The sequence below is a fragment of the Natrix helvetica genome, assembly GCF_964273705.1.
Source record: "Natrix helvetica genome assembly, chromosome: 8".
Taxonomy (NCBI): domain Eukaryota; kingdom Metazoa; phylum Chordata; class Lepidosauria; order Squamata; family Natricidae; genus Natrix; species Natrix helvetica.
The window spans coordinates 27,041,000-27,065,845 of NC_138559.1; the positions used below are offsets into that span (position 1 = coordinate 27,041,000).

General features: G+C 49.2%; 1 protein-coding gene across 3 annotated transcripts in view; it reads right to left on the reverse strand.

The window, feature by feature from the left end:
• Positions 1-1,695: 1,695 nt before the first annotated feature.
• The window catches only part of ZBTB16 (zinc finger and BTB domain containing 16), a 71,811-nt gene continuing 48,660 nt past the window's right edge, over positions 1,696-24,846 (reverse strand). For all 3 annotated transcript variants that reach the window (XM_081960625.1, XM_081960624.1, XM_081960623.1), the window contains exons 4-6: positions 14,089-14,259; positions 9,271-9,438; positions 1,696-8,378 (exon numbers count right to left, since the gene is read on the reverse strand). In XM_081960625.1, the coding sequence (XP_081816751.1) occupies positions 8,149-8,378; positions 9,271-9,438; positions 14,089-14,259 (569 nt within the window). In that variant the 3' untranslated portion in view covers positions 1,696-8,148. The remainder of the gene's footprint in view (positions 8,379-9,270; positions 9,439-14,088; positions 14,260-24,846) is intronic.

A 24,846-nucleotide genomic window follows, 5' to 3' on the forward strand; every position in this document is an offset into this window, starting at 1 on the left:
TCAGGTTTAAATGAGCGACTTCACTTTCATGGAAGCAAACTTGCTCAGCTCCCCGGGGGGCCTCAAATACACCCAGAACAGTCTTGGCAAAGGGCCCCCAGAGACACCGGAGGAGCGCCTGGGTTGCCAGCAAGCCCCCCCCCCCCCAGCACTCGAACCCAGACCAACCCTGGTCCTAGAATGCCACAGTCAAGAGTGGCTTATTTTGAGGCAGCCGGTGAAATAACCGGCACCACAGGACTCGGTTTTCCTACCACTCAAATGCTCCCCTCCCTAGACGGATTCTGCTTCTCCCCCCGCCCCCCCCCCCCAAAAAAGCCAAAGCGCCACGCAAGTCTCCGAGAGGCTCAAAGGTAGGAAGGACAAGGGTTGCAGGAGCTGGGCATGGTGAAGAGAAGGACCAGGGGTGACCCGAGAGCCGTCTTCCAATATCTGCCACAGAGAGGAGGGGGCCAAGCTGTTTTCCAAAGCCCCCCCAAGGCCAGACAAGGAAGAATGGATGGAAACTGACGAAGGAGAGATTCAACCTGGAAATAAGGAGGAATTTTCTGACAGTGAGAACCATCAACCCAGTTGCCTTCAGGAATTGTGGGAGCTTCATCACTGGAGGCTTTCAAGAAGAGATTGAACTGCCACCTGTCAGAAATGGTGTAAGGTCTCCTGCTTTGGGGGGGGGGCGTTGCTGGCTGGGGGATTCTGGGAGTTGAAGTCTCCCATCTTCCAGTGGCCAAGGTTGAGAAACACTGCCATAGGCCATTCAATCCTGGAACCCCAGCCATGCCCCAAGCTTTGGGGACAACAGAGTTTGTGTCTTGTGAGTTGAAGCCCTGATTTCATTCACCACACAAAGCCTCTGATGGACTTGGCTTTGTTTTAGGTCCTTGTCTGGATGAGTCCCATTTCTGATCTGGAGGACAGATGTATGGCTTAGATTAGAAGACCTGAAGCAGGTTACCATGGATTGTTCAACTAACCACAGTTGTGGCTTGGTGTGGTGTATGAAGCCAGTCTCCTCTCTCTCTCTCTCTCTCTCTCTCTCTCTCACTCACACACACACACTTTCTTTCTCTCTCTCTTTCACTTCCTCTCCTCTTTTTTTATTTCTCTTCCTTTTCTCCTTCCTTTCTTTTCATCTCTCTCTCTTTCTTCTTTCTCCCTCCTTCCCTTCTTCTCTGTCTTTCAGTCCTTCTCTCCCCTTTCTTTTGTTCTTTCTTCTTTCTTTCTTCTTTCTCTCCTTCCTTCCCTTCCTCTCTCTCATTCAGTCCCTCTCTCCCTTCTTTCTTTCTTTCTTTCTTTTTTTCTTTCTTTTTCTTTCTTCTTTCTCTCTCCCTCCCTCCCTCCCTCTCTTTCTCTCAGTCCCTCCCTCTCCCCTTTCTTTCTCTTTCTTTTCTTTTTCTTTCTCTCTTCCTTTTCTCCTTCCTTCCTTTTCTTCCTTCCTTCCTTCTTTCTTCCTCTCTCTTCCTTTTCTCCTTCCTTCCTTCCTTTTCTTCCTTCCTTCCTTCTTTTTTCTTTCTTCTCTCTCCCTCCCTCCCTCCTGCAGTGGCCAATCCCGGATGCTGGTTTTTCTTTTGGTAAGGGGAGGTGAGGATGAGGTAAATTCAGTTCAGTGACCTCATCAATGGACTCAAGAGACTTCTCCTCCTTCCCAGCTGGGAAACTGCAAAGAATGAAAGAAAACCACAAGCCACCAGCATCAACGACTGAATTAACTTTATTGTATTTTTTTTATTCCTAACTGCAGATTCAAGATATACAACTGAACATTGCTATTTTCCTTATGAGACTTATAAATAAAAATACAAAAAATGTCCACTACAAAAAAATCTACTGTTAGTAGGATGTAAAAAATATTCTCTTTGCTATAGAAGGCACAAACTTCACTTAGTGACAGATGGAGAGAAAAAAAACCTGCAGCAATACATCGTTTTTTTGGGGTGGGGGAAAAACACTCCTTTTGTTGTGTTCCCCCCCCCCTCGCCAGAAAACACAGAAGGTTTACAGAGAACGCTCCTGGGCCTTTCAGAATAGATGCAGGAGGAGAGAATGGCAACTAGAAAAGGGACACCACAACTTTCTTTGCGGGGTGGAGGGGAACTGATTTATTTTGTGTGCATTTGTGTGTGTGTGTGTGTGTGTGTATTTTTAACTTCAATTCATCTAAGACTCTGGACAAAGCTTATAACAAGACGCAGAAGCTGCACTGCAAAGGAACGAACAGAAAAGTACTTTGTACAGGAAATATATATATTTATATATATATATATATATACGCATAACACCGTATTTGGAAAATAAACTAAATAACAAACCAAAAAAAAAAAAAACTGGCACCTTCTTAAGTCAGGCTAGCAGGAGGTGCTGAGGTAGACCGAGCCAGGATAGCAATGCAAGAAACAGAATTTCTCTTTTAACATGAAGCGATCAAACTGGCACTTTTAACTGCGACAACATGGAGAGATAAAGAGATTAAACACAACAAGTGAAGAATACGCTTTCAATTTGCTTGGTCCGGAAGGACACAGTTGGTCCTCAGTGCTAATATATATATATATAGATACAGATATATAGATATCTGAAATCTATGAACGTCCATGGAGATTGGGCACGGCTTCTGAGCCTCCCCAAAAGCCTCTTTTAGACATGATGCCCAACCAATACTGAGATGTATGTCAAGAAAACGACAGGCCTGGGCCTGAGGGAGGTCATGGTAAGGGGAGAGCGAAAGCTTGCACAGGCATCCAGCCCCCTGCCCACCCCAACCGCAGCCTTCCCTGCCAAAACCCCTCGGCCTCCGTCAAGGGAGAGCAAACTCCTCGGGCAGCCTTTAGAGACTGGAGGGCGGGGTCAGGAGAAAGTGGGCGGAGCCTGGGAAGAAGCAGGCGAGGCAAGGCGAAGAATTCCATTGGATTATTTGGAATTGGAAGTGAGGCCGCTTAAAGCGTGGAAGTTGCCCATCCAGGAGGCTTTGACTGAATCTCTGCAGCTGCCAAGAGAGTAAGGCTAGGCAGCGTTAGCATGGGCTCCCACGCTTCGACGGGGCAAGTGGCGTTGCTGTGAAGCAGAACACAGCCCTGTGGGGTGGAAGGGGCACAAAGGATGGGGCTACATACTGGAGTGCAACGTGGCCCGGGCTTCCTTCCTTGCGCCAACGGAGCCTCTTGCCCCAGTGCCAGGGACCCATGGGCTGAGAACTGCAGGGGGGGGGGCAGAATAAAGATGGGGCAATACCATGACATTCCTCAGCGAGCAAGTCCCCCCATCCTGATCCCCCAAGGTACCAAATCATTAAAAAAGAAACTGCAGCATTTTATTCCTCTTTTGTTTTTCAAAAATGCGCAGAAATCAACACACACACACAAACACACTTCTTTTCAGGCACAAAGATTGATCAAAAGAAAAAGAAAAAGCCATTTTTTCCAAAGTTGTGTTGAGGATCGTACTATGAAGCCGCCCCAGTCTTGTTTCCCACCACAAAGAAGTCACAAAGTTATATTTCTCCATCGGACGGACACGCACGAAACACACACCGGCAAGGGTTTGTACACAATAACCGTACTGCTTTCAGCTTCTGAAATGTCCTCCCAAAGCAACAATCACAGACAGCCAGGAATATACACTTGCAAAGGGAAGCCAAATTAAAACCCACGGAAGGGGTTAGTGGGAGGGGGACGTGCCAGAGGGGTGGGGGGGGTCGGTGGGAGGAGATCCCAGGCTCAGATGGGTTGGGTGGGGGGCAGAAGGGGCCAAGGAAGAGAGGAGGGGAGCCCAGACAACCCATGGGGCTCTAGCCCTCCGATGCCCCCCAAATTCCATCTGGTTTCTGAAGGTCCCGTTTTGGGACTCGCCCCCTTCCTCCTCCTTGTGGCGCCAAGCACTTTGCCACCCTGTCACTGGTCAAGCCAGCAATGATAGGAAGCCAACCATCCTTTAGAGAGGGAGGGAGGCAAGTGGCCTGAGGCCAGCCCACCCTTTGCTCCCCAAAACCAATGGAGTCTCCTTCCCACCCCCTCCCACCCGTCCTCTCCTTGGCACGCCGAGGGTCCCACCAACAAACCTTGGACCCAGGCCCTTCCCAAGTGTGCTTTGAGTTGAGTACCATCTGCTATGGCGAACTTGTTACAACAATACTGCATGATTTATTATTTAATACTAGGTTTCCAACGCATCCCCTCAGACGCAAACATATTCCTGTTCACAGTTACAAAGGAAAGGAGAGGGACGACATCCTGCTTGACACAGAGACTAACAAAGGTTACAAAAATATTACACTTTTGAAATAATTTATCAGTCCAACACTTTTAGCTTGGGGAGGGGCGGGGAAGAGAGGAAGACTCCTCAAACACCTGCCCCCTCCCCATTTTAAAAAGACGACACCCAACGAGGTTGGGGCTACATCAGAAGGGCCGGCTGCTGTTGCCACTTCTGACACATGTCACACTGGTACATTTACTGCATATTGTTCTTTAAAAGGTCTGCTTTGTATGCTGTCATTTCTCTCTCTCTCTCTCTCTCTCTTTTTTCACATTATAAACAAAACAAAACTCTACTTAACTATTCACATATTCAAGTTTAACTGGTTCATTTGTTTTCTTTTCTTTTACCAAATTGCTAAAGGTTTCACTAAATTTTTAGCTCTCTGGACTTACAATGACAGATAGAGTCTCTTTTATCACTCTTTGTCTCTCCCCCCCATCCCCGTTTTTAAGGCCTTCAGTATTTTCCAACATGGAGGAAGGATCAGGGTCAGATTTTAGGAGGGAAAGTGTGTGGAGCAACAGGACAGAGATATATCGCTTAAAGTTCTTCCATCCACACCAGCGAGTCTCAATCTTGGCCCCTTTAAACTGCACGGATGTCATTTCCCAGAATTCCCCAGCCAGGATTGGGGGATTCCGGGAGTTGGAGTCCACACCAACGCTTAAAGGGGTTGAGCAACATGGATCTGCACTCCCTTCGCTGAACATTCCCCCCATGTATAAAAGCAGCTAACTTACAAAAGAAAAGGTACAATGGTAAATATAAAGCATGAGATGAGGTGAAATTTACAAAGCCACCCGCCCACAAAATATTGCAAAAACTGTGCTTCTGTAACTGCCAAAAAAAAATAGGAACAAGAAACTTAACAATAACAACATCAACTTAAAAAGAGGTAGCTTTTCAAGATCATCTCTGAGCCAAGTCAGGCTGGATCATAAAAACAAACACCAATTTTGGTAATAACAACAACAATAACAATGCACAATCAACACGAAACAGGAAGGCTGGCGAGGAGAGCAACGTCCGGGGATTTTTGTTGGCTGTGTTTGGACACGGGTGCAAACCCTCCTTCCCAGCCCTGCCAGGTGGTCTTTTCAGCAATGAACACCCCAACTCGTCCCACCTTCCCCACAGAAAGCCAACTCAAAGAAGCTCATGAGGTCACAAGAAACCGAGGTCATTTCAAGTACAATGTGCGAAAATGAGAAAAATCATCAAAACGAAAGCAAAGACACAACGGAGATGGAGGGCAGCTGCATTCCCCACTCAGTTGCGATGGCGACAGAAGTCCCGGGCAGGAAGGGCCTCCAGAGAAGTCTTGATGGGATGGGGTTCAATGGGGGAAGGGGCAAGAGAGAAGAGAAAGAACCTCTCCCCTTGGCTGAAGTCACCAAGGGTCAAGAGGGAGAAGCAAGGGAGCCTCAAGCCACTTCCCAGGGCTTCAAGTGGGCAGAGGGAGACCTTTTCAAGCTAAGGTGGTCCTCCAGAAGGGGCATCCCAAGACAAGGACATCAAGGGAGGGGGACAAGTAAAAACCTAAACTGGACTGAATTTTGATTGCACTTAAATCAAGGATATGAAGTGCACTCAACAGTCGTTCTTCCAGACCTGTATTCCTTCCTTCCTTCCTTCCTTCCTTCCTTCCTTCCTTCCTTCCTTCCTTCCTTCCTTCTTTCCTTCCTTCTGCCAAATTGCTATTTGGGGGCTATTTTGGGAAAAACTCTGGAAGCTGCCCCTAACCTACGGTCCTGGAAGGGAGGGGAGAAGTCCCAGGTTTCACAACATCCCTGGAGCAGAAAGAAGGATGAGCTGGATGAGGCAACCCCCAATCAAGGGAGGAGACCCCCCCCAACCAAGAAATAGGCCTATAGTAAGAACTGTTTGTCCTCTTGGCAATGTTGTTATGTGCAAAGCACAAACAGAAAATCCTTCCTAGAAGAAAATATTGGGGACATGAAGATTTGCTGATGGTTGCAAGATGGACCAGCAGGACAAATGGCTCCTTAGCCTCTCAAATAAGCCCAGGTGGCTGCCAGGAGACCCATCTGATCAGAGACAGCATTAGCTCCTACATCTCCGGGAATTAGGGTCTTCCACCCTTCCGAGAAGAGGAAGTGGTGCTTCAGTGGGACTCTCAACTTTGGGTCAAGTCTACCCAGCCAATTTATCCAGCGGCCAATGATGCAGTGAGCAGGTAAGGAAGAAGACTGAACCAGACGTGCCTCTTTAGCCCACCCATCCTCACATTTGCTAGGCAGAGATCAGGACATCAGTCCTGGGCAGAAGGAAGATCTGAGCTGAACCTTGGACAGCTCCATGGACCAACAAGGCTGTTCCATGTGCAGAAGTCAAGACTACAAAGGGTCTTCCACACTGCTGGGCATTGCACCTCAAACCCAGGTACTACAGGTGGTCAGAGTCTTCAGACAGCCCATCCTCATGAATAACTGAAGCCATGCCTGGGTTGGTTTCCATTCACTGATGGTCAGGTTCTCTCCATGGGAATGGAGCTGAGACTTCCATGGATTTTGCCTCGTGGTTATTGCAGAGGAAGGCGTGGGACTGAAAGCACAGCTCTTTCACCCCCCCTGGAAGTCAATGGGAAAGGACTTGAGAACAGGGGCTCCGCAGAGCTCCCCAAGGCCCCAGAGGGTAGGATCAGGGGCCTCTCTAGCAGCCACTGTGTTTCCCCTAAGCCTTGTCATTTGGATTTCTCCTCCGCTCTAACACGGCCGGCCGGCCAAGCTAGCAAATGTGCAAACTTATGCTGCCTGCCTCCTCCTCCTCCTCCTCCTCCTCCTCCTCTCCACTCTCGCTCCAAAAGTAAATAAATAAAAATAAATGCATAGAATGGTCTTTGGTCAGAAGAAAGGGTCGCAGCTCCCAGGGAATACCTGGAGGCCAATTCTGAGCGCATCTGGGGGTCTCGATCTTTGAGACAGCAACCCCCAACATTTGAGTCACCAAGGCCGAAAGGCCATTGGTAGAATCAATGAGAAAAGGGTTGGCACTGGGGGTTCTAATGCTCTCCCCTAGCAGAGACCCTCCCCAGGACACCCTCTGATCTTCCTTGATCTTCTCAAGCAGATTCCAGGAGGGATCTAGGAAGTCCCAAGGCAGCTGGTACCTTCCCCACAGCTGTGGCACCCCAGAACTCCGTGGATCTTCTGCTCCCTAACAGTTCTATCTCCCCCAAACATGTCCTTGGATTTGGCAGCTAGGTCACCTCTCAAAGGGACCAGTGAGGACAGTGTGTGTGTGTGTGCGTGTGTGTGTGAATTTGGGGAATCGGCTGGATGCATGTGTGGAAAATTGCATCCTGCTGTTGATGTGACTTCCAGGAGGACCATGGATGGGTGTGTTAGGGGTCCGCATTGGGAGCAAAATAAAGGGGGGCCCAATAGAGACTCCTCACGATGCTACAATTCCAAGCATCCTTGGGGAAACAAGGCAGCAGCTCAGAGGGTTGATTGGTTCTCAGCTTGCCCCCCGTCAGAGAGAAATTTGATCTCCCCCCCCAAGGAGCAACAGTGGCACAGAAGAAGTCTGGAGCCACGAGGCAGCCCCGGGGGGACACGACCCCCACATGAGACACCTTCACAGCTGTCCAGGGCTGGGGATGGGTTGAGGGGAGGCTCCTTTGGGGGATCCTTTGAGGGACCCCAACGGGCTCTCTTCCCCCTCGCTCATTTCTCCTTGCTCCACCTGCTCCTTGCAGCCTGAAGGACAATGGAAGCTGGGAAGGGAGGGGCCAGCAGCTCCTGGGCTAAGAGAACCCAAAGCGAAATGAGAAAGGAAATGAGGGGAGCGAAGGGGAGAAAAGGAGAAGGGAAGGGAGCGATGGAGGGGGTTGGTTCTGTCCAGTCCTTCCCAGCTTCTCTTCTCTTCCCGTCAGACGTAGCACAGGTAGAGATAGGTCTTCTCTATCCTCCAGTCGGCTGGGATCTCCTCCGGCTTGTGGCCCTTCATGTGCTTCTGCATGGCGGAAAGGCTGGGGCAGTATTCCAGGCAGATGGTGCACTGGTAAGGAGAGGCTCCGTTGTGGGTCCTGAGATGCTTGATCATGGCGGAGTAATCTCGAGACCGCTGGTGGCAGAGTTTGCACTCAAAGGGCTTCTCGCCTGTGGAGTGGGAGAAGGAGGAAATGCGAAAGGAGGAGGGGAAAGGAGGGGAGAGGAAGGAGGAGGAGAAAGAGGAGAAGGGGAAAGGAGGGGAGAGGAAAGAGAAGGGGAAGAAGGAAAAGGAGAGAGGAAGGAGAAGAAGGAGAAATAAGAGAGGAAAGATGGGAAGGGAAAAGGAGGGGAGAGGAAGGAGAAAGAGAAGATGGAGGAGGAGGAGGAGGAGGAGGAGGAGGAGGAGGAGGAGGAGGGGAAGAAGAAAGGAGAGAGGCAGAAGGAGGAGGAGGGGAAGGAGAAATAGGAGAGGAAAGATAAGAAGGGGAAAGGAGGGGAAAGGAGGTGAGAGGAAGGAGAAGGAGAAAGGAAAGAGGAGAAAAAATAGAAGAAGGAGAAGGGGAAGGAGAAATAAGAGAGGAAAGAGAAAGAGGAGGAGGAGGAGTGGGGGATGTTAGAAGTTATTGCAACAGTGTGGACCCTCTTCCAGGAACCCCCACACCTAGGGACGTGGCAGTCAGAGTGAGAGTGCCCCCCCCAATCTCGGGCCTTGCGTGGCCTAGTCCGGGGCCACTCCTTGCCTTCCCAGGCCAGAGCCAGCTGGGCTGGGGGCCTCTCCCAGAAAGCCCCCCCAGACCCCGTCGGCTGCAGCTGTGGTCGAGAGCCAAGGGGGCTTCCTTCAGTGCAGTAATTAACAGCCTTGCTTTTTCTCGGTATCAATACCCATCCCGTGCCCAGGCAGAGCGAATAATGAAGTAATGAACAGAAAAAGCAATCTAAATATCGACCGGCTATTTACAAAAGCTGCAGGCGGCCAGCGCCCAACGCCCTGATGCACAAGCTGCCCGGGAGGTGGGGGGGGGGAACCCGCCTCCTGCAGGCCGGCCGGCCGTCCCCTTACCCGTGTGGACCCTGTAGTGGGTCTCCAGCTGATGCTTCAGGCTGAACTTCTTCCCACAGCCGTTGCACTCGTAGGGCTTCTCCCCGGTGTGGATGCGCTTGTGTCCTTTCAAAGTGCTCTCGTCTCGGAAGCAGCTCCCGCAGAATTCACACTCGTACGGATGGTCGCCTGCAGCCGAGACAGGAGGGGGTCAGAGGGAAGCTGTCTGCGGCCAGGAGACCAGGTCCACACCCGCCCACGAGGGCCCAGGGGCTATCGGTAGCTTAGGGTTGAAACGAGGGGTCTTCTGTGCTCTCTGAGCTCGGATGTTTTCTTGCAGACGTTTCATGACCCAGCTAGGTAACATCGTCAATGCTAGTCATTATGTTACTGATGATGTTACTTAGCTTGGATAATGAAACGTCTGCAAGAAAACAGCCGAGCTCAGAGAGCACCAAAGACCCCTCAGTCCTTCTCTTCCCCCTCCCCTTCCCCCTTCCCCTCCTCCTCTCCACAAGCCCCACACTCCCTTCTAGCACTGATGATGATACCTAGTTTGGGTAACGAAACGTCTGCAAAAAAACAACCAGGCTCAGAGAGCACCAAGGACCCCTCAGACTTTAACACCAAATAATCAGCTTAAAATCGAAACCTTTATGGTTTATCAACAAATACTTCAAAGCAATTTTCACTGGTTCTTTATTCAATGTTGTACTCAACTTTGGGTAGAAAAGACAAATCATTTTATGCTTGCAATATTGGCATCCTACATTGTAACTAACAGGGATGGCCGTACTCCCCCCTTTTCTTCTTTATCTGCAACAATCTAAGTTGTCTAAGTAGTAGAATGCCAATAATTTTCAATTAATGTTGTAAAAACTTCACTGGGACGAAACACTTCAGGATTCATCGTGAAAAAGGGGTGGAAGAATTAGGTCCACCCGGTAGATTCAGAGGCCAAGATGTCTTCTTGGGGTCAAAAGCTGATCACGAGAGGGATGGAGATGGGTTTTTTGGTAGACCTTTGAGTACAAGGAGGAATCCAAAGAATTGTAGGATGGGAACATGAGAGAGAGGAGAAGATTCTGGGCCACCTTAAGGAATGACTTATCTTCTTCTGGAGATAGACCTTAAATCTTCTGGAGATAAACCTTATATATTCTGGAAATAGACATTATATCTTCTGGAGATAGACCTTGTTTCTTCTGGAGTTCAACAATCAACAGGTTGTGGAACATGGAACGTTTTTTCCACCCAGGCATGCTGGTTCTTTTGGTGTCCTCTGCTGCCCTCCACCCATGCAGCTGCCCAGGAGAGGTTTTCAAGGAATTGTTGACCCCCTTCAGCTTATTTCTGGTGACCGTTGCTGAGAAGATCCAGATTCTGGCCACCAATCTCTCTCCTCCCTTCCACATCTCAGGCTTCCCCCTTCAAGGAGGTGGTGGGTGGGGGAGGAAGGAGAAGGAGGAAGTGAGCAGCTCCAGCTCCTTCTCCCTCTCTTTTAAAAAATATTTATTACAGAAGCTGAATGGAAGGACAATAAAGATAGATTGATCACCCCAGACTTTCTTCATGAATATTTAAATATTGCTGATTTGTCTTGTCAGTGTAATTACAATCTTCTCCAGGCTCGGAAAATCCGACGGCCACAAGTTTATGGTAAAGAATGGCCCCACTGCCTTTCACGGGTCCCGCTGCAGATGCGCGGAGCCGCCAAGCGTGTAATGCTGCTCCCATTTCATACATTTTCCTCCGCTGCTGAAAGCTTAAGTCATCCACAATGACCTACGCTTTTTCATTATCCCCATGTCAGAGGCAACTCGTGCCTGAGCATAAATTCTCCTCCTTGTTATAGACTCACAGGCGGCCGCCTCCACTTCCTCGGGCCCAGGAAATCTGGCTCCTTTTCTGCCCTCACAACCCCAAGCACAGGTCTTTAGGCACAAATTCTCCTAAATTAGGACCCTCCTCCTCCTCCTCCTCCACCACCACTACTACTTCTCCTCCTCCCCCTCCTCCTCTTCCTTCTCCTCCTGCTTCTCCTCCTCCCTCTTCTTCCCTCTCTTCTTCTTCTTCTCCTCTTCCTCGTCCCACTCCTCCTCCTCTTCTTCCTCTTCTCCTCCTCCTCTTCTTCTCCTCCTCATCCCCCTCCCCCCTTCTCCTTCTCCTCTTCCTCCTCCTCCTTCTTCCTTTTCCTCCTCCCATTCCCATTCCCCACTTCTGAAAAAGCTGCTCTGTTTCTCCCTTTTTGATACCAAACCAAACCTACTTTGCAGAGGGGAGAAGAAGTTGGTTCTGGAGCTGAGCAAGGAAAGGCAACACAATGTTTTGGGCTTGGAATGAAGGCGAAGTGTTGGTTCCTCCAGGGCTACAGATTCTTCCTGGGAACCCTCAGCCTCAGTTTCCCCCCTTGTAAAATGGGAACGGCTTCAACTCACTTCCCAGGCGCAGGCACACCTGATCCCATGTGGCTGTAAAGACACTGGAGTTCTGCTTCTGACCAGGATTTGTCCACAGGGGGAGGTCAGAAGAGTCAAGACGGAGGCTGCAAGTGTGGGATGGAAACTCCACCTGGGTTTCACTATAGGGGTGCCACCCAGCCATCCCACTTGGCTTTCTAAAGCCACCTTCTAAGGGGACTCCTTCTCTTGTTTCAAGACTTTTCCTACTCTTAAACTTCTCAGCCCTGGAGAGAAGAGGCGAAGACACACAGAGCAACGCAGCCACAGCCTCCTCCCTGCGTCTCTGTCGGGAGGGACAATAAATCTGTCAAATTAATTTTTCAAAGAAAGCCACCCCTGAGCATTGAGGGGGCTCAGCTGCCGCAGAAGCCCCCTCACCCAACAGCTGGCCTTGGGTGGAGAGAGCTGCTCAGGGGCTCAGAAAGGCTCTTCATTGCTAGCTTGGGCTTCTTTGGAATGGCCTCCCTCGCTCCCTTCAGCCAGCAGAAGCCCCAACGAAGCGGGCCAGTCCCGTGATAAAGAGGTTTAAACCTGGCCTCTCTGGCTCTAATCAACAACGGTTGGCTCAGAAGCAGGAAACCGGGGCTGTGTCCTTGTCTACTGTACACAAAACCCCTGATTGTTTTCTTTTTTAAAAAAATCCAGTTTATAGCTCGTTGATTCACTTTGCAAGGCCGCTTAATGAGGTTGACATGACGTCCAGGACAAGCGGACTAATTACAGCCCCCTCTGGCTGGCTGGCTGTACCTGGGACCCCATCTTTCCCCCCTAATCTCTTGTTACCTGGTTAGCCAGGGAGGCAGCCCATCCCCAAAGCGGGAGCCCACCCCGCCCCCTCGCCAGCACAGCAACCTGGTTTTGTTATACAAGCAGCCACAGGCATCAGGGATCTGTCCGTGCCAGGAGCTGCCTGGGCTCTGCCCCACACGCAGCTGCTGATGCGAAAGATGCCACTCCGGAAGCAAATGGGGCTGAAGGAGAGAGAGGATGAATCAGCAGGCAGGAGGCATTTTGCAGAAGGCAAAGGAGGCTGCTGTCCAACAGGTGCAGTCAACCCTAAGACTGCTTTCGGTAGTTAGAGGACAGAGGCCTGGGACATCAAATCCTTAATACACGCACTCTCTTTTTCTCTCTCTCTTGCTTTCTTTCTTTCTCTCTTTCTCTTCTTCCTTCCTACCTACCTTCCTTCTTTCCATCCTTCTTTCCCTTCCTTTCTCTCTTTCTCTTCTTCCTTCCTTCCTTTCTACCTTCCTTCCTTTCTCTCTCTCTTTCTCTTCTTCCTTCCTATCTACCTTCCTTCTTTCCTTCCTTCCCTTCCTTTCTCTCTTTCTCTTCTTCCTTCCTTCCTTTCTACCTTCCTTCCTTTCTCTCTCTCTTTCTCTTCTTCCTTCCTATCTACCTTCCTTCTTTCCTTCCTTCTTTCCCTTCCTTTCTCTCTTTCTCTTCTTCCTTCCTTCCTTTCTACCTTCCTTCCTTTCTCTCTCTCTTTCTCTTCTTCCTTCCTATCTACCTTCCTTCTTTCCTTCCTTCCTTCCCTTCCTTTCTCTCTTTCTCTTCTTCCTTCCTTCCTACCTACCCTCCTTCTTTCCTTCCTTCCCTCCTTTCTCTCTCTCTCTCCTTCTCTTCTTCCTTCCTTCCTTCCCTTCCTTTCTTTCTCTTTCTCTTCTTCTTTCCTTCCTTCCTACCTTCCTTTCTTTCTCTTTCTCTTTCTTTTCTTCCTTCCTTCCTCTCCCCCCCTCTCTCTCTCTCACACACACACACACACATGTGATTTGTGCTAAAACTGGCTGGTGCATCTGTTATGATTGGGCTCAGCTGAGCCGTGCCCACTGGTGCTGCAGCAGCTGTGGCATCTCCTGGATGAGGCCCTCGGACACACACAATGCAGAGACACAATTCATAATGGTCCAATCCGACTAGATGCTCATCCAGGAGGTTGGAGCTGAGAATAAACAAGTACAGTAGATTCTACTCCTTGAAATCAGTTTTTTTTAAAAAAGCTGGCAGCACCCTGTGTTATTTTGGGACAGTCGACAAGGGAACTCAAAGGAAGCACCCATCAACAGCAGGGAAACTTTTAAGGCCTGGTTTGGCCTTTCTGTATTATTTGCAGCCTGGAGGGGATTAGGAAGGCTGAACACCAATGGGTCAAGTTAGCCCCACTTCCCTTTTGTGGGAAGTGACAGCTGGCTAAACCCAGGTTTCTCAACCTTGGCAACGTGAAGATATGTGGACTGCATCTCCCAGAATTCCCTGGCTGTAAAAGGCACATTTGAAGAAGCCTGGGTAGAGCAATGTGCCAGGTGCTGCTCATCAGAAGCACATCGTTCACCCGTCGCTGTCCTGCTCCATTTCCCAGAGAGCTCCCCGTGCTCACCTGTATGCGAGCGTAGGTGCCTTTTGAGGGCCGTGTGGCTGGGGAAGGTGCGGTTGCACTCGCTGCAGATGTAGCTTCTCACGCCAGCATGCACCTCCATGTGCTGCTGCAGGGCCGTCTGCGTTTGGAAGCGCTTCCCACAGAGCAGGCAGAAGACGGCCATGTCCGAGCCTGGAAGAAGAGGGAAACGGAAGGTCAGCTCCAGAAGAAACGCCTGGCTAGGTGGGCAGAAGGTCTGCACCCCCAGGCGGCTCCGTCTCAGGCTTCTTCTGCCTGCCTCTGGCACATGGCCGGAGAGAGGGAGACAGTGGCCAAACGTCCGTCTGTCACGAATTCCTACCTAGATTGAGGAACAAAGCCAATAAGAAAGACTTTGCAAATTAGTTCACAATCATTACCTATCAACCATAATTTCTTTTAATTTTCATGATTTGGGAAAAGGATAAGAATTGTGCATAGATCCTGTGCTAGGAACCTTTTACCATGTGTGGTGGGAGTGCTCGAAAGCCAGGGCACCAGACAAGAAAGTGGTTAGAAGAGATGTTAAGTCAAAGGATAGAGTTGAGGCCAGAACTATTTCTATCAGGGATTACAAAAGAAAAACATAGCAAAGGTGGATTATAATTAATGTTGCATATTTTAACAGCAGCAAAATTGGTCTTTGTACAGAACTGGAAAAATAAAGAGATCTCCCCGGAAGAAGAAATAACAAAGAAGATACTGACGTGCACAGAAATGGACAGGCTGACTCTAGACCTCAAAGACAAGGGCGAGACGGAATACCCCGAAATCTGAGACAAATGGTACCCATGGTTAGAGACGAGGGAAAAAGGTCGGGACAGAATAACACGGATAAGTTAAGAACTGGAAAATATGGTATTAATATTGTACGAAAGGTAGGAATTGGATATGTATATGCAGTGATAGTAACTATATCATATAAGGGTTTGATGTGTAGGTACTTTGACTGACCACACATCCTTATGTCCTGGATACAAACTGTTATTGTTGTAATATCAAAAAAACTCCATGGAAATGATTATGCCAGAAACGTCGCACTATGTCCAATATTTTTAATGTTTATTTAAAAACTTTTAAAAAAAAGAATTATGCATGGATCAGGCAAGTTTTCACAAATCTGACATTCATGAACCTCTTCTCTCCATGGATGGTCTTCACCCAATATGCAGAGACCATGGCCTGCTTCCCTCTTGGGAGAAATGAAATTATGCAAACTCAACTAAAGAGTGCATTCAGCATTTGGAGTTTTCATCTCTTTAGTTGTCTGTCTCTGTGTCCGTCCATCCATCCATCCATCACTCCCAACCTCCTATATATTGTACCTGCCTACCTGTTTTGCAGCAGGGAATTCAAGCACGTTTTCACCACACAACCTCCTTGCAAGATAACTATAATAGTGACGGTTGTGACTTTGAATGTATGGAATTCTATCACAGGCAACAATCAAAGGAACTTATTAACTAAACATCCCCCCCTTTCTCTCTAATGAAACCTGATTATTATACCAGTTAGGGAGCAAATTAGAACAGAATAATATAAAATGAAATGAAATAGTAGGTAAATTAAAGAGAGATGGAAAATAAGAAAGGCAAGCATATTCATAGGGTAGATGTGTAATTTCACCATCTGCAATTGGGAAGAGATGCTTTCTCTAATGGGCTTCCCACATATCCAAAGGAAACCAGAGATTATTTTGAAAATTTAAAAAAAAAAACTGCTGGTGGAAAAACTTCTGCACTTAACTCCAAAAGAGTCAGGACTGTCTTCTCACAGCTCCCCAAACCGAACTTCCAAATATTATCTTGAATCCTGGGATTCAAGATAATTTAACAACTGGTTCTCTGCCCTAAGATTTCTTCCAACAATCAGTTCACCAAACTGCTCAGAAAGTTGGTTCTCCCGAAGGGGGGCGAACGGGCTGAATCCCACCACTGGAGGGTCAAGATTTTGAGTTCAGTCTCCTGCTTATGGACCCTTGGAGAATCCCCAGGGAAGTGTCTACAGACCCTTGGCACAAGGGTCTTCTCCGGCCTGGGTCTGCAGAGGTGACCAAGCTCTCCCACCCGCATTTCAATTTTTACAGATGGCCAAGACAAAACACCCGCTGATCTTTTGTACCGTAAGACCAATTTCTTTCACTTGATGCACCGTTCATTATCTCATCAAACAGTTAAAATCAGATCAACCTGGCAAGAATAAAGCAAGCAAATGGCGGATTTCTTAAAGGCCCTTTTGGAGAAAGATGGAAAATAAAATGATCTAGAAAATTATACGAGCAATTCATTAGCAGCCGCACAACATTGCAAGGGATGCGGTGAGCTGCCTTGAAAGAATGAAAGGGAAAGAGGGGAGAGGGAAGGGAAGAGAAAATGAGAGGCAATTGTGACTTCATTTGCATGCCAGAAATGAACTGTCCATGATGATGTTTGTAAGGAAACTGGGGGGGGGGGAGTGCTGCCTATTGCCTTCATCACAAAGGCTAAATTTGGTTCCATGCGGAACGCAGGTCACTCCAGGAAGGTGCCCAGAGGGAGAGATGCTCCTGAGTAATGTCCTGTCTGTGCAGAAAAAATCCCTGCTGGTATGCCTTCCTCCTCCTCACCTGTGAGGTCAGTTGGATCAAGACAAGAGATTGGCTGGCCCAAAGTCACCTAGCTGGCTTTCAGGACTAGAACTCACAGTCTCCTGGTTTGTAGTCCGGTGCCTTAAAAATGTACAAAGGACTTTGACCAAGGTGCGCCTGGTGCTCCAAAGGTCCCAACTGGGCTCCTAAGACAGACCACCTTGAGGCCCCTGGGAAGCTGAGAACACCCCTTCCCCCAAAGCCACAGGTGTTCAGAAATCAGGGATCCGGGGGGTGGGGAGGGCTGTTCCTTCTCTTCTGGATCTTTGCACGGAGCTGCTTATGAAGCCACACACGCCGGAGGCTGCCGGCTGAGCTTTTGGCACGAACAGCTCGGGGATAAATACTTCCTGACGCCGATAAAAGCCCAAATCCTTCCTCTCGCTCTGACACAGCCACGCGCCTTGGGGACAATCCAACCCTAGTGCCAGCCAAGGAGCCTCTCTGTTCACACCTGCACTGCCTTCCCCCCAATTAGAACCCGGAGGGGAGGGGCTCTGCTGGAGCCAGACCCAGGTGCGCAGACCTTCCCGGCACAAAGCTCTCATTATCTTGCGCGGCAAACGCCAGCTTCATCACAGAGAGGACCTCTAAATAGACACGGGCTTTCCGAGGGTGGCAATTTGTCAAGCGGTGGGCATGCGAGTGCCAGTGACTTTGGGGTGGGGGTGGAGGACCAATGTGAGGTCACTGAGCCCCAATGAAGAGAGTGGCTTCTGTGTTTCCCTGCTTCTCCAAGGCCAAGGAGATGGACAAGCAGAGATACCAAGAATTCAGGCCGGATCAATAAACTTTACACCTAGAAACCACAGTTGCTGTCTTCACAGATGGTGGCGCTCAGAATCAGAACAGAGCTGGAAGGGACCTTGGAGGTCTTCTAGTCCAACCCTTGCTCAAGCAGGAAACCCTCGACCAGTGATGGCTAATCTTTTTGTCCTCACATGCCGAAATTGTGCACATTGCAAACAGCGCACATACATACATGCCTACACCCACAATGTAATGCGTCCTGCTCCCCTGTGCATGTGCGCAATCCCCCCCCAACCTCCCTGCGCATGCGTGCAACCCCCCCTGGCCCATTTTGGGCCTGGGCCTCCCTGAAGCCTCCTGGGACCAAAAACAGGGCGAACCAGTAGTGGTTTGTTGGCCTGGGTCGCAGAACCGGCAGTGACCCAGGCTGGCCACACCCTCAAACCAGTTTCCCGGTCGCCGCTGGCATTTTGTCCTTTAAAAGATTTTTTAAACACTTAAAGACATCACCAAAAATAAACACATAACTTAGAAACAACACCACAACTGAACGTCGCCTATTGGTGCATTTTTACAGTTGTTGTCTTCCCCTCCTATACATTCCAGTTATACATTTGTGGTCACTTTGTTTCTTTACTCCTTTGCTTAGTTGTTTATGCTTAGCCGTGTATATCAGACTGTCAAATTACTTTTATTGTATTGTGTATATTTTTCTTATCTTAGCGTAGCTTAAGTTATCTTTCCTACCCTCCGATCTTATCACTATATCCTAATTCTTCTACTATACATTAATTTTACTTTTCAAGTCTTTTGTCCCTTTTAAATGTTCTGCACATGCCCAATCATTTCACAAGCAACGGTGCACCCGCGCATAGGCAGCAAACCGGCTGTAACCCACCCCGGCTTCTTCCTCTTCCCCTCCTCCTCCTCCTCCTCCTCCTCCTCCTCTACCCCCCAAACCGCATTCCCTTCTAGCCGTGATAATGTTCCCTAGTTGGGCAATGAGAGGTCTGGAAGAAAACCACCAAGCTCGGAGAGCATCAAGGCTTCCACAGATCTCAGATTGGGATAGCCAAAGCAGCAGAGACACCTTACAACTCTTCCTGCCAGAACCTGGGCTCTGCCCTTCCTTCCCTAATCCAGTCTGTGAGAGGTTCAGCTCCCGAATGCACCTGTTGGTTTGCAGATCCTCCCATCGCCGAGCCAAGGGGGAAAAGCAGGAATTATCCCATCCCTTCCAGTGACAGGCAAAGACCCTGCCGGGCGATGAATTAATGAGGCAAAGAATGAAAAAACACATTTTAAGAGAAGCCTCCGTTCTTGACGTGGGCCAGAATCCCTCTTATCTACTTTCTTCTGGGGAGGGGGAGATGAGGCAGACCCCCGCTCCCCAGCCCCACACGCAGCCTGCCCAAGCCTTGCTGGTGTTCCCAACCCCACCACTTCTGGCAACAAAAGCAGGCGGGGAGAGGCACCCACAAAGAGTAAATCCCCCAAAGTATGCAGGCCTCGGGGCTGTCACTTTCAAAATGTCAGCAGGACCGGGGGCAGAGGTCAGGAGTCCGAGGGCCTGAGCACCTCGGCCAGCTGTGGCAAAGCGGCCCCCAGCCGGCAGGATGCCTGGCCAGAGCGCTCTCCTGTAAGTTGCACCCGCTGAGGCCAAGATAAAGGTTGCCAGCAGGAGACGAAGGCCGGACAATGACCTGGGCCGGTGCGCAGGGCTGGAACAAATCTACAGAGGCACCCCAGACTCTCATTTGTGGAACTAATTGGGCCCCGATAATGGGGGGAGGGGGTGGAAGGGAGGAGGAGGAAGCATCGTGTGTGCTGAACCTTCTCCTCCAGCCATTGCCAAACACAAAATAAGTCTGCCCAAAAGAGGATTTGGTTGCCAACCCAATTGGATAGAAGCTGATGACTCCACCCAATACCATCCAGCATGGTCTTCAGCAGATTCTCAAGATCTACTCCCAAGAGGCAGGGATCCTGTCTTGGAAGGGCTGGATCACTCCCCCTTTTTGTCCGGGGGCTGAGACAGCAGGGTCTCCAGTTGCTGCCCACAGCAGGCCTTCAGAGAGCCCTCCAGATGTGGTGAGTGTCCCACTGGGTACGCCGGGGCAAAGCGACCCCCTATAGCTACCCCTTGTAGAGTAACCCCTTCCCCAGGAAGGCATCCCAGATCCAGGTTAGCCGGAGATTCCCAGCAAGAAGTCAAGCTAGGCTATTCTACCCCCCAGTGTCGCAAAGGCCAACCATCATGAGATGCTAAGACAACGCGTGAGCTGGTTCTACAAAGTTTGCACAAGGCAAGGAATCACCTGCCAAAAATGCAACATCCCCCTCCCTGCAACTCTAATTTTGGTGCCCCCTACTCCAGAGGAGTGGTGTGGAGAGCAGAGTTGAGGGGGGGGTAATCAAATCTGGCCATGTGCTCTGCATGCTTCACCTAAAGAAGCACCTCAGGTTTGGCTGCAGAGCAGACGGGGGCTAGGCGGCGTTAGGGATTCAAACCGCAGAACTGCCGACCTTTCTGATCGACAAGCTCAGCGTCTTAGCCACTGAGCCACCGCGTCCCTATTTGTCTACTGCGTTTGTGAAATAACAGCGTGAGCGGTGTGGAAATTTGACTTCATTGGCAAAATTTTGTAGGCTTCCCTGGAGGAGTGGGAAGCCGGGCGGCTGGGAGGCTGGTTTTCCAGCAGGCTGGGTGTTAAGAAAGGGACAAAGGGCACCGTCCTTTCCCTACCGTTTCCTTTTGGCCAACTTTGGCAGATGTTCAGCCGGGAGAGAGCCTAAAGGAGATGCCTGGCACAAGGCCAGGAATTAAAGAGCTTTTTCGGGAGCCAAATCCGTGTGTGGAGGTGAGGTGGGGGCTTAACCCTGTTCATGGCAACTGCCAAGGCTGTTTGTCTCGTCTTTGGCAGCCTTGCCAACTGCTGGCACAACACCCCTCACAGCTTTGTCCCCCCAGGCAGACGCTCAACCTGCCACGTGGCTAATTCCCACAGCCAGATCTATCATTTTAAAGGAAAAAACCCTCCCTCCAAAATCCATTCATTCCAGACTTGGGCCTAAGCAGCAGAGGGCAAAAAATGCCCTGCCCACTTCTGCTTTTCTACTTGGGTTTCATCAGGGCATTCTCAAGGCCCCCATCCTTTCTCTCCGTCTATTTCCTCTGCTCCTTGGAGTCACGTAAGTTTCTGCTGCCAAGATTGTTTCATTCCATCTTCTTCTTTTGATCGGACTCGTTTTCCGACTGCAGCTCCTTTAGTTTATCCTCAAGGAGCCCACTGAGAAGGGGACGATGGCCAGTGAGTCAAGATGGAACGCCCCGTCACCACGCCTGGCACATCTGTCCTGCGTTTGCAGTCGCCATTTTGACTTTGGGGGACTCAAATGGCTTCACGTTTGCTGCTTTCGTGCTTCCTGATCAGCCCAAACCTGGAGCCCTTCTCAGGACTTGATTAAACCTGGAGAGAGGTGGCCCTCCACCGTGTCCTTCTACCCCTGCCCAATTTCAGCAATTTTCCCTGTTTTAACCGAACAACAGAGTCAGAAGGGACCATGAAGGTCTTCTAGTCCAGCCCCCTGCTCAGGCAGGAAACCCTACATCAATTCAGACAAATGGCTGTTTAAACCTCCAAAGTCAGAGTACCCACAACCTCTGGAGGCAAGTTGTTCCACTAATTAATTGTTCTGACTGTCAGGATGCTCCTGATCACCCTGGAGGTATATTTTTTTTAGTTTTTGCGGTCTCCCAAGGCTGTTTGCACATTTGCCTTTAAAAAATAAAATAAAATAAATATCCAGTGTGTCCCATTTTATTGGCTTGAAGCTACTGGCGATTCTTTTCATCAACTCGATAGAGGCCCTCAAATGGAGGGGGGTGGGTGTGGAGGGGGGCAACCATTTGCTTCTTTTGGGGAATCTTAAGTGGACAAAAATGGAACGGGGGGGGGGGGGGGCTGGGAGAGTGTTTGGAGAAGGGAGATGCAATCCCAGAAATGGGGAAGGGGCGACTTATTCATGGGCTTCACATTTTAATGTTTTCCCCTCCCCTTTTCCTTCTCCAGAAGATGATTACAAATTTAGAGCATTTAAATGCTTTTTACTGTCAACAATTAAAACGGGAGAATATGGATGGGGAAAAGCATTGCGGCCATTCATTTCCACGGTAACGGCGCTATCAGAAAACACTGAGGGGCCTCGGCAGGACTGTACGGCGCACAATCGCCCAAAGAGAGAGAAAAGTGTACCATTAATTTTGTAGGACATTCAAAAGCAAATTAAAATATAAAAAGCTCCCAGCACAAAGACAAATATGGAAAGAAGGGGCAAGAGAGGTCACGCCTGTGGAATTAAAGTCCCCCCAGCAGCCGAGGAGGCTTAAGGATGGCCCCGTGACGTGGCACTGCAGGCCCACCCTCTCTGGCCTTTCTGGATTTGGGGGGGAGGGAGAAGTGGGGTCAGGCATGTGGGGCTTTGTCAGGAAAACAACTGGATGTGGGTCTCTTTCCTTCACGTCAGCAGGAGCAAACCATAAATGCGACATACATCAAAGGTGAAAAGAGGCTGGCACCCAGTTGGGGGGACGCAACGGAGGGGCTGCAGGAGAGGAAGAGAGGGAGGGAGGGAGGTTGAAAGGAAAAGAGAGGCAGGGGACCACGAGCTCATCTCCTGTGCGCAGAACGGCCAAGTCTTAGCTATTTGCAAAGCAGCATTTGTGGAAGGGATGCAGGGCCAGGAGCTGCTCTTACGCCCAAAGTTCAGCTTCCTCACTGCTGGATGTTATAAATGCTACGATTGAATGAATCTTTCCTGATTCATCTTTCAAGCCCTTCCCTTCCCCACAATCTTCCTTCCCTTCCCTTCCCTTTTCTTTCTCCTTTCTCCTTTCTCCTTCCTTTCCTTTTCTTTCATTTTTTTCCCTTCCCTTCCCTTTCCCTTACTTTCCTTTCCTTTCTCCTTTCTCCCTTTCCTTTCCTTTCTTTTCCTTACCTTACCTTTTCCTTCCCTTCCTTTCCTTTCCCTTCCCTTCCCTTTATTTTCCTTTCCTTTCCCTTCCCTTCCCTTCCCCTTACTTCCCTTTTCTTTCTCCTTTCTCTTTTCTCCTTCCTTTCCTTTCCTTTCATTTTTTCCCCTTCCCTTCCCTTTTGTTTCCTTTCCTTTCCCTTTCTTTTCCTTCCCTTCCCTTTCCTTCATTTCCCTTATCCTTCCCTTCCCTTGCTTTCCCTTCTTCTATATTCCTTTCCTTTCCTTTTTTGCCTTTCCCCTCCCCTCTCATTCTTTTTCCTCTCTCCTTCCTTCCTTCCCTCCCTCCCATCTTCTTTCTGATTTCCTTCCTTCCTTCCTCCTTCCTTCCTATCTTACTTCCTCTTTCCTTCCTCTCCCCCTCCCTCTCCTCTTCCTCCCTCCCTCCCCTCTCCCTCTCTCCAATGCCCACTTCCTCCCCCTTTCCCCAAACCAGGGGCACCGCTGGCTAAATGCACAGCCGCTCATCCTCCCTGCAGCCGGACCGGGTGGCTCGGCTGCTGGTGAGCGTGGGGGGAAATAAATACGGCTGGAGACACACATCCCATTAAAAGTTAAACCCGGCTGCCTTCCTTCTCCCATCCCGCCATGTTTAATATGCAGCAGGCAGGCCGAAGGCATAAAAGAGACACGTCCCCTTTAAAAGGAAATATAATTTACAGTGTGCAGCCAGGCGCTCCATAGCTCCAATCTCGTTTACTATAGAGAAAACTCTGCTAGCTGCTCTGTATCCCACAAATCCGATTTAATCAGACAAGCCAGCCAGCGTGGCTTGAAGTAAAAACGGATAATTAGTAAACAGAGAGCTACTTCAGTGCTTCATTGGCATTCGAGCCAGGCTACTGTGTCGCATTTAAAATGCAGTCTGATGAAGTTTACAAAATCAAACCATTTGTTACTCCTATTGAAGAGGCTTCGGGCCACTTGCAATTAAATTGGAATTAGTGCTCGGAATGAGATACAGCAAATTCATACTAAAAAGGGATCTGACTTTCAGACATTTGACTTCAAGTCTTCTTACCCTCCACCCTGGAAAAAAAAATACAGAAACACCCACCGCCCTGGCCCGCCTGGCTGAGTCCACAGGACACACTTTGGGAAGCTGGGTGGGCTTGGAGGGGGGGGGAGTTTGCAAGGCAGCATCTTGTGGGACCTCAGCTCTGGGGTGGGGGGCAAATATTTCAGGCATCACGGGGTTTCTTTTGGGGGTGCAATCTGTTGTGTGCAGGTGGCCACGATCGTTGCTAAGCTAGGTTTAGAGCTTAGTGGGTTGGGTGACCGTAATTCCTGGTGCTTGGGGATTGAATCTATTGGGTTGAAGTCTTCCCAAGGGTGGCTTTCCAGGAAATGAATGTCTCAGGGTACAAAAGAGTCCATCCGACCTCTCCAAAGAAGCAGAGTCTCCACCATTCTCCACCCCTGGGTCCCTCAAAGAATATGGATGCAAGGTCACCTGTTTAGAATGTCACCTTTTCCATGAAATATTTTGACTCAACCCTCCAAGAATTGTCCTGATGTCAGGCCTGCAGCCTCCCTCCATGATCAACAGATTGGGAATGATGGGACTTATAGTCCAAGGCATCAATACATCGGCAGCTTGTGGAAAATTGAGGCACACCATTTGGTTTTCTGGAGGTGCGTTGGTTGAGTGATCAGTATCCCAACTCTGACTGGATCAAGAGAGACTGCTGGGTTGCTGAGATTCTGGAATCCTTTTCTGCTGAGTCCATCCGTGAGAGTTCAGTAGATTTCTTGGCCTTCACTTGGGATGGAGTGGGACAACTCGCTGCAGTCAACACACCGTGGGCAACTTGCCATGAACAACTCACCGAGGGACAATTCAACAATTCAATGTAATTATTTAAAAGAGTTAAAATAATGTTTTCATTTTTGCCCTTCAGATTTCATTCTGTCCCTTCTTTTTTCATCCTTTCTTTAATGATTCTATTCCATCATTTCTTCGATATTAGTGTAACTCTTGCCTTGCAGTGAGTTGGCCAAGTTGAGTTGGCCAAGTTGAGTTGGCCATGGTGAGTTGTCATATCTGGGATGTATTTCCAGCAAAGCTGCAGAACAGAGTTCTGTATATATTTTGGTATTTCCGTGGCCTTTGATGGAGATGATTTTATTTCAGCATTAAAAGTATGTTGCAAGCCACCCAGAGTCAGTAGATACGGGATGGACAGCAAATACATTTCATAAGTAAATAAAATTAAAATCACATTTTTATTGTCATTACAGAAAATATTAATATATATCTACCAGAAAAGTTCTGCAATGCGAACTCAAATGACCAGGAACCAAATGTAAACAACAAGGGGCCAAAGTCACAG